The sequence below is a fragment of the Saccoglossus kowalevskii genome, chromosome 15 (assembly GCF_978046115.1).
Source record: "Saccoglossus kowalevskii chromosome 15, keSacKowa6.1, whole genome shotgun sequence".
Lineage (NCBI taxonomy): Eukaryota > Metazoa > Hemichordata > Enteropneusta > Harrimaniidae > Saccoglossus > Saccoglossus kowalevskii.
Genome location: NC_140655.1, coordinates 27774658 through 27783422, shown reverse-complemented (window position 1 = coordinate 27783422; position 8765 = coordinate 27774658). Strand labels below are relative to the sequence as shown.

The following is an 8765-nucleotide window of genomic DNA, read 5'->3' as shown; positions in this document are numbered from 1 at the left end:
TGTGCCCAGCATGAAGCGCCCACATCTTTCGCATGGCTCTTTTCAAGACGCAACACGTACTTTTTTTGTCAATCACAAAACATCCATAGTTTTAATAATCACAATATTCATCTGTACGAATCCTCTTCGTCCCACTCTGTGCTTATTCAATCGTTATATTACATGAATAATATTACAAAGCAATAAACTATTTGTATATTAATACTATGATATTATTGTGAAAAGCGGTGCTATTTATTCCAAAAATACTTACAGTAAGCACACGCCCAGTCAGCAGTATATATTGATAAATAAATATGTTTTCTGGTATGTATTGTGTGTGTTTTTTTCATATTATTATGAAGTTTGAATCTGCATTGTTGTTATTATTCTAGTAACACCTGCGATGAAATTACACATTAAAAAGCGCGACTACTACGCACATCTTTCTGTTCCTGCCTTATATCATCATAGAAGTAAGAAGCAAAATAGCAGTCTGTACGGAGAGAAAATTTGTTTTTCCCGATATAAATCGTATCCTGTTGGTCGTAACAAGAAGCTACACCAAACGGATATACTATTTCCAAGGTAATATAAGTTTTAGTTTTACCGCTTGCATCGTAGATGTATCTATAATTCATGCGATTGCCGAACAATATAGCCAAGAACAACTGAGAGAAACGTTACTTCTCAAAACTGTTTCACGTGTTGTCTCCACTTTAGTCGCAACTGTTTTTTTCTATTGGTTTTAAAACTCCTTGTCTCCTTTAGTTGAAATACTATTCTGATGTTAACGCAAGACTAACGTGTAGGCTAATAACACAACATGTAATATGAGTATTTACGCACATGCTAAGAATACAGAGACAGCTCAAAAAAAAAAAAAAAACGAATTGCCGAATTTCTATTTTTCAGTTATTGTATGGTATCTAAATACATGACATTTGAGCAATTTTTGACCGGTATTACATAGAATAAATAACAACAATTCAAATATGGTAAATAAAACGCAACTCTTGATTCGTTAAAAGATGGCAGTACATTTGTGTAAACCTCCTTATTCATTTGCAGGTTTCAAGATGGAAATGATGAAGTGGATATTCGTTATCTCCGGGCTTTTTCTCTGCACAAACGGTAATAACTATATAATTAGTATAAAATGATTTATAATTATTCAGACAACTGTCACTGACTATTTGTCAAAACTTTGCTTCGAAAAGGGGCTGAATTGCATATAATACATTAACAATATTTACGGGTTATGCACGTGTTGTCATATTCAATCAAAATAGTTGCAACCCTAACTACCAGATGCAGAGAATAGAACCATAGTCTGTATAAAAAACCATTGTGTGTATAGAAAATACTATGTAGGTCGAGGTATAGCATCTTTGAGTTAAGCGTAAGCATTATCTGAAATCAGTTTAATTTTTATTTTAGGCAACTCATACAACTACTGTGAAGTGCTGGAAAGCTCTCTTCTATTTTACGAAGCGCAGCGTTCCGGGGTAATGACGGAAAAAACGAAGGAAAGACTTCCCTGGAAAAAAGACTCTGCAGTAAACGATGTCGGGCAGAACGGAGAGGACCTGTCAGGGGGCTATTATGACGGTATTTAACGTAGTCTCAGTTTTATTGCTTACAATCTACATAGGGCTAACTAACTATATGTATGTAGTCTGTATGTAGTCCTTCCGATGTTCACAATTGTCTTATACGTACCCAGATCAAGCCCAAACATTTCTCATAGTTTGATTCCAACTTAGACCTCTGTGTCAGAAACACTGTGGATATACGTTTGCAAGCAAACATATATAATATTTCATTTAAATCAATTAATCATTGTTCTCTCGTCTGTAAGAACACTCATCTTATATAGAAAAACAAAATGACTAAAAATGGTCTAAATGCCCATCGAACTTTCTCTTACTGTTTAAAATGATTTTGTGTTCATGATTTAAAACCTAATGTACACTGTATATGATGAAATCGAGGCTTGCAACCATCCATTATTCAAACAATATCCATTTTACACAATGTTTCTAGTAGAACCAGGGATATTATGTGGAAGCTGCGTCAAACATACAACAAGTCAGTCAGTATAAAAAGTTAAAAAGTTATGTAGGCATTACGCAATTTCAAGTACCCGTATTGGAATGCGCATGCTCATGGTATTATGAGCACAACGCCACATTCGACGAGGAGATAGTTTGCGAGCCGTAAGTGAGAAAGTACCGTGTTTTTATTTTCATCGATTGTAATATTATGTACACCATATGGATTATGGGTATTGTGACGTAATATAGTTAATTGCAACATTTGAGGTTACGACCGGATGAGTGACACATGTGCGAGTAGCCAAAACAACACTTGTGATACATTTGTAATACTAGTAACCCCGTGCCCCTCTAGTACGTGGTGTCGTAGGTCCTGGTCTTAGAACGTGCGCGCGCGTAATGGCACTGTGCACTGTGGCACTGGTACAATATATTACTGTGTGTTAAACCTCACCCGTATATCATATAGCATATAGCATGGCGCTGTAGGCTCATTAAAATGAGATGAGGTCGGTGTCATGTAAACAGTGTAACATATATGGGTTGTATTACGTCGCGTGGGACCCATATCGAACACGACTCAATTCGACGATCAAAGCATTTTAACGTTATGCAAACCTAAATTTACACCATTTTTCTTCAGGATTTTTGTATATTTTTTTTTCAAATTAACAATCACCTGCCATGTTGTGATCGTGATAGATATATTTATGGGGGACTATTTAGTGATTATTACACAACTAGCTGAGAACTAGATTGCCTAAAATGGCGGATTTGATGACATACTCAGACAAAACATGGCACCGGAACCATATTTCACCGCCATTGAATATAGCTATGTTCGCTGTCCGTTTGTTTTCCGTAAAACATGCCGATTTTTAACAGAATCCTTCAATAATGTCACATTTATTGTTGAATTTGACTTTCCTTTGCTAACAATTGTAATATTGTTTAGTCTGAAAGGCTCCAAGCCTTATGTTTCTGTAATGAAATGACATTTCATCTCATCAGTTCAAATCTAAAGTTGGTTTTAGAAAATATGGCATCGCAACGTGGCAGAGTATATATATTGAAGCATTTAAAAGGGAGGGGGTCGTCACCTGCGCATGCGCGGCAATAACAACACACGCTAAAATGCAAAAGCTCATGGGTAGACGCTTGTTTGTAAACATCGACACGCTAAGACCGTCTGCCGCATGCGCAGGTGACGACTCTCCCCGATGTAACATGATTTTTCTGTTTTGTTATTATTTCGTAGCTGGAGATCATCTGAAAATTGTTCTGCCCATGGCTCACACGTTGACCATAGTAGCATGGGGTTACCTGCGCTACCCGGATGCATACGACGCATGCCGACAAACAGAAAACGTCAAAGATATGTTGCGATGGGGGGCAGACTACTTGTTGAAAGTCTATCCAGAAGTAAACGTCCTCTATTTTCAGGCAAGTTTTTGAGCAAGTAGAATATATCTTTAGACGCCAATGGTGGTCGAAATCTTGTTGATGGTGAGATAACCATTTGCTGCACAAATGGTGTTCACCCCCATCCCACCCGTTATCTCACCCACTGTTCTAAATAACATAATTACATAGGCCAGGGGAACATGCGACGCTAGGCAGAGGCGGATCTAGGATTCTGGAATAGGGGCCAAGTTCGCGAGCGCCTATGGCGCGAAGCCCTGTTGGTTGTTAAAAATAGGAGGGCGCGGCCCCCTCGACCCCCATCTAAATGCTAGGACAAGGAAGAATTAAATATTATTCGAGAAACAAAACAAGTCTCGTGGTTCTCTCGCTAGTAACGAGATTATAGCGGCCATTTACAGCAGTCTAAGTCTATATTCTAATGACTTATCAACATTTAATGACTGCATTTTTTCGAGATATAGAATGTAAATGTTGAAACCAATCAAGGTGTCACGCTCAATAACCTTGCAGTACGTAACTTGACATTACGTATACTCGTATTTGTACATTTTGGACACACATATATCGTATTTTGTTTCGCATATTGAGTGTTGGCTTTATTTAACTATTTATCTCAATTATTAGGTTGGTGACATAAATTTAGACCACTCAGTATGGATCAGAGCAGAAGATATGACGATGGATCGCCCAGCGCTTAAAGCTAACATTGAATACACAGCATGCGACGTGGCTGCCGAGACTGCTGCCGCCCTGGCCGCCATAAACATAGTTTTTAAAGACGGTAAAAACACAGTTGTGGATTTATTTATTAGATATTATTATTAATAATTACTTGTTTGAAAAGATGCTAATGAATTAATTTGGCTAAATTATGTAAAAACAACATTAGGCAATGTGTTCGTGTAAAGGGCGAAATGCAATGCGACAAAAATGATGTCATTATTGTTTCAACGAAATTGACAAAGACAGTGTAATATTGACTAGAAGAAATCGACAAAGGCGATGTTAAAATTGTCTATAAGAAATAGACAAAGAGAAATTCTACAGAATGTGATACACTGAATTGATAATTAATTGAATAACAACGAAACACTTTTTCATGTAGATGACCCAGTATATGCACATACCTGTCTTAGCAAATCGGAAGAATTGTACAACTATGCCATGAGCCATTCGAAAGCCGGACTTGGTTCTGCTCCTGTGTACCAGTAAGACATTACCAACCAATAAAATAGACAAATTACCTAACATAGTAGATTTAAAGGGCGGTAGTCGTCGCACCAATCATGTGCGAGATATGGGTCTCATATAAACAAAGATGGCGACTTTTTGACTGTTGCGCAGATGAACGAGTACGAACTGAGACGCTACCAAGCTTTAATTAGGTATTGTGTTTGGTGAATGGAAGGCATCGAAGAAGTCACCGGCGGTAATTAGTGCAAGTCGTGCCCAGGTCGAAACTCATACTTGTGATTGCCATTAGAAGAGTGCATTGGATTGTGGGAAAATCAATGTTTATCAACGTCGCACATGCGCAGCGCGACGACTACCGCCTTTTAAATTGTGCTCCGGGAAATCAATTGCTTGACGATTTCTTCTCCGTCATGGGATTTCATTTTCGAAGTATGCACACTTCGTAACTTCTTATATTGTCTCAAAGATTGCATAATTACAACGGGACATTCAATCAATTAGCAGTAGAGCTGTACAGTATTCTTTTCCCTATTTATCGGTCTTGGTATCTACATGAATATTGAAGTACGTTAGCTGGCTTTTCTTGATTACAAGCACGTGGTTGCCTTTTAACAATTTCTACAATACACATGTACAATTGCATAACATGGCCCATACGAGTAATTTAACACATCATAAAGAGCCTGACGTATTTTCAGGTTAAAATTTAAGAATTACTAGACTAATAACTATACATATGTACTCATTTAAAATAGACATATCTCAGTTAATACCCATAATTATATGTGTCGTCTGTCATGTGATCTCAGTGGTCTCACCTAATTGGTTGAGCGTTTCAAGAAATATTCAGTTTAGAAAAAAACACACATGATGTACTTGCATTTTCAGTACTTAACATTATTTTCATCTTAGCATATAAGCTCATAGCACATAATGTGTACTACTCATAACTGAGAGAGAGAGAGCAACCACAGTTTTAGTTGCAATAGTTTGTGTGATAAATACTGAGCTTTTCCCAAGAAAACATCTTCTTTTCAGGAATCCGGTCTACACTGATGAATTGGTGTGGGCTATGCTTTGGTTGTATAAAGCTACAGGCATAGACAGCTACCTATCGCAGGCAATTCAGAGATATGATGCATACAATATCGCCCTGCCTAACTACGACTCCTTTTCTTGGAAAAACAAGAATCCAGGTATTGGGGTAAGATAACTGAATTTACTGGCCATCATTAAACCCCAATTTGCCATTTGCGATTTACGATTTGCGGTTAACGATATATATTTGCGATTTGCAAGTTTGCAGCAAAAACACGTACTATTTTCAATAATGATGGACGTAACAACAAGATTAGAAATGGTAGGATCATTTGATCGTGAAGTCAATTTAAAGAAACACGTGTATTGCCATTAGGTTTACGGTTTAGGTTGATGTACTGTACCTACACGTATGGTAATGCCAAGACTTGTTAAATTAACTTAAGTTAAAGTTGAACTTCATTCAATGTAAGCTATTGTACTGACGCATAAAATAAAATAATCTCTAAAACATCCCGACTTGGTACAATGATATTTTTTTATATTAATTTATCAGCTCATTAAAATTTCGTGCATGATAAACTACACCGTTCGATTTGAAACTTGAATGAGTCTTGGCAAATTAAGCGCGTACTGTAGAACACAATGAAATACCTGAGTGAAATTTTAGCTAATTTGCATAAATAATCAGAATCTTAATTTAGCTTAAGTGTCAAGTATCTCATTGCAAATACACTTTCTGTTAAATTAATTAGCTACATCTTGAATTAGCAAAATAACAGATTAGCTTATTTGGTTAAAATAACATGCCAGTTAAAAAGACTTGTTTTACAGTATTATCAATCTTGTTGTCACGTTTGTTCAGGTTATGTTAGCTCGGATCATTGGTACAGATATTTCATCGTCGTATAAAGTAGATGTTAAGGTATTCGTAAACAGGTGGTTGTACGATGTGCCAAGAACACCACTAAAACTCGCTTATGTCGCGGACTGGGGGACCTTGCGAGCAGCCGGTGAGTAATGACAAATCACATTGACGCTACTCTCACTTTTGTTTCATTCATAGACCATTTTCGCGCAAAGAACGCCGGGAACTAGCAAAGCTGGAGATACGGCGTTTCGCATGCGCGCGCATACCGGATGTGAGATGTAACGTAAACGTGCAGAAATAAGATTGACGAGAATAAGATTCTCTTTTACCGAATATTAGCAGGCTGACATGTTTGTATTTTCCGCTATGCCAAAAAAGACGTGTCACTTGTATTCCATTCATTACTTGCACAGCTAACTGCGCAGAGAGATGTAATGAGCGATCCTGATTTTCTGGTATTTGTTGTTATAGCATCCACATCTTTCATCGCATTGATGATGGCGGAAATGGGCACCAAACCAAGAATTTATCGTGAATTTGCGACGCAACAGATCAATTACATGCTTGGAGACGCTGGAAGAAGCTATGTGGTTGGTTTAGGAAAAAATCCGCCACAACGAGCACATCACAGAGACGGGTATTGTTTAATAAATTTGTTCGAATGAGAGATAGGTGAAAAGAAAGTCGTTTCACTACAAAAAGCTCCGTTAATCGTGAAATATTTTTGACTGGAAGACAAAGGGAATGCTTGCTACTAAATATCGTTGCTCGGTCACGCATGGGCTATACCAACATTATCAACAAAAATATAACAGCTTCAATTATGATTACACCATACGCACCACATAATCTATGCAATACTTTTGTTTCACAGCGCCTGCCCTTTAGACACGAAATGTGGTTGGGCGAAATGTTTTACTTCAGACCCCAATCCAATTGTACTGACAGGAGGTTTGGTGGGAGGGCCCGACATAACCGACGCATTTGACGATAACAGAGCCAACTACGCACAGACTGAAGTTGCTTTGGAATACAATGCTGCCTTTCAGAGTGCTGTAGCAGGTACAACTATAACAACTTTTGACATTATTATTGACACTTATTATTTATTCGTTATTATGTAAAAAGCCTGGCCCGTAAAATGTTAACATTATTGTGGGATAAATTCAATATAAACTACAGTGAGTTCTACGGTGGCTTGTTAGGGCCATTCACTGTTTTTCGAATTTCTCACATTTTCACCAGTCCTGTATTTTTCGGCTTCATTTCGAATTTCCGACAACTTCACTTTAATTTACACCTCGGTGTAAATATTTAAACCGCGGAGAAATTTAATGTCGGAAATTCGAAATGAAGCCGAAAAATACAGGTGAAAATGTGAGTAATTCGAAAAACAGTGCATGGCCTTAACAAGCCACCGTAGAATTCAGTTAATATAAGCAACTATTATTAAAGTTTGAAAACAAGTTTAATATGTTATAAAAAGGTATCTCTAGATATTGCCCATATGTCCGACCTTTAGGATATGCTTAAGGCCCATTAAATAAATATTTTTTTTGTTTGTTTTTCACAATTTATTTCAGGTCTAAAACATCTGGAACTCATAAATGAATTGCCGACAAGATACTAGAAATACATCAATGTGGGAAGACACAAATTCTGCGATTGCATTATCAGTCGTCACTCAATTATATATATATATATATATATATATATATATATATATATATATATATCTAATCTCTATAGTTACTAAATAAACCTGTTCACTCCACTGCATGAAAGTTGTATATTGTGTGTTACATGGCGTGATGGCATGTTATTGTAATGCGTGGTTCACACATTTCAGTCATATAATAACGGGACTTGGACTTGTTTAAGGGGGTCAAGGCGGTAATGAACGGTGACCCCCAGCCTTGTTCAGTTTATCAGAGGTGTCAGAGGTTACACGTGTCAACCTTACGTCTTCCACGATGTCTTACAGCATTCGCTATGGTGCACTAATATACCCCCCCCCAGATATGCTGAACGATCGACAATACCACATTAACTTGTATTCGCTTTTGGAAGTAATACCACACTGCCCCGCTTGACAATAATGTTGACCAATCAGAATCCAAGATTTGTAGTGAATTATAATACAATGCACTTTTAGAGAGACAAAAGAATCATACAATTTGAGTAGACTCGATTTTCATTTT

At 37.3% G+C, this 8765-nt stretch overlaps 1 protein-coding gene across 1 annotated transcript; it reads left to right on the top strand.

Moving 5' to 3' along the window:
- Window positions 1-410: 410 nt before the first annotated feature.
- Window positions 411-8197, top strand: LOC100367298 (uncharacterized). Its single transcript, XM_078008417.2, has 11 exons — window positions 411-567; window positions 1051-1113; window positions 1420-1590; window positions 3295-3479; window positions 4086-4242; window positions 4567-4669; window positions 5694-5859; window positions 6559-6706; window positions 7036-7201; window positions 7439-7626; window positions 8148-8197. Exons 2-11 carry the CDS (start codon window positions 1059-1061, stop codon window positions 8192-8194), a joined length of 1386 nt encoding a protein of 461 aa, XP_077864543.1. The 5' UTR covers window positions 411-567; window positions 1051-1058; the 3' UTR covers window positions 8195-8197.
- The last annotated feature ends 568 nt before the right edge of the window (window positions 8198-8765 follow it).

Bases quoted from the DNA above. Each gene is read 5' to 3' on its own strand.
- LOC100367298 (XM_078008417.2), top strand. From the start codon at position 1,059: ATGGAAATGATGAAGTGGATATTCGTTATCTCCGGGCTTTTTCTCTGC. The intron at 1,591-3,294 runs GTATTTAACGTA...ATTATTTCGTAG, and splicing joins GTCAGGGGGCTATTATGACG to CTGGAGATCATCTGAAAATT. The intron at 3,480-4,085 runs GCAAGTTTTTGA...CTCAATTATTAG, and splicing joins TAAACGTCCTCTATTTTCAG to GTTGGTGACATAAATTTAGA.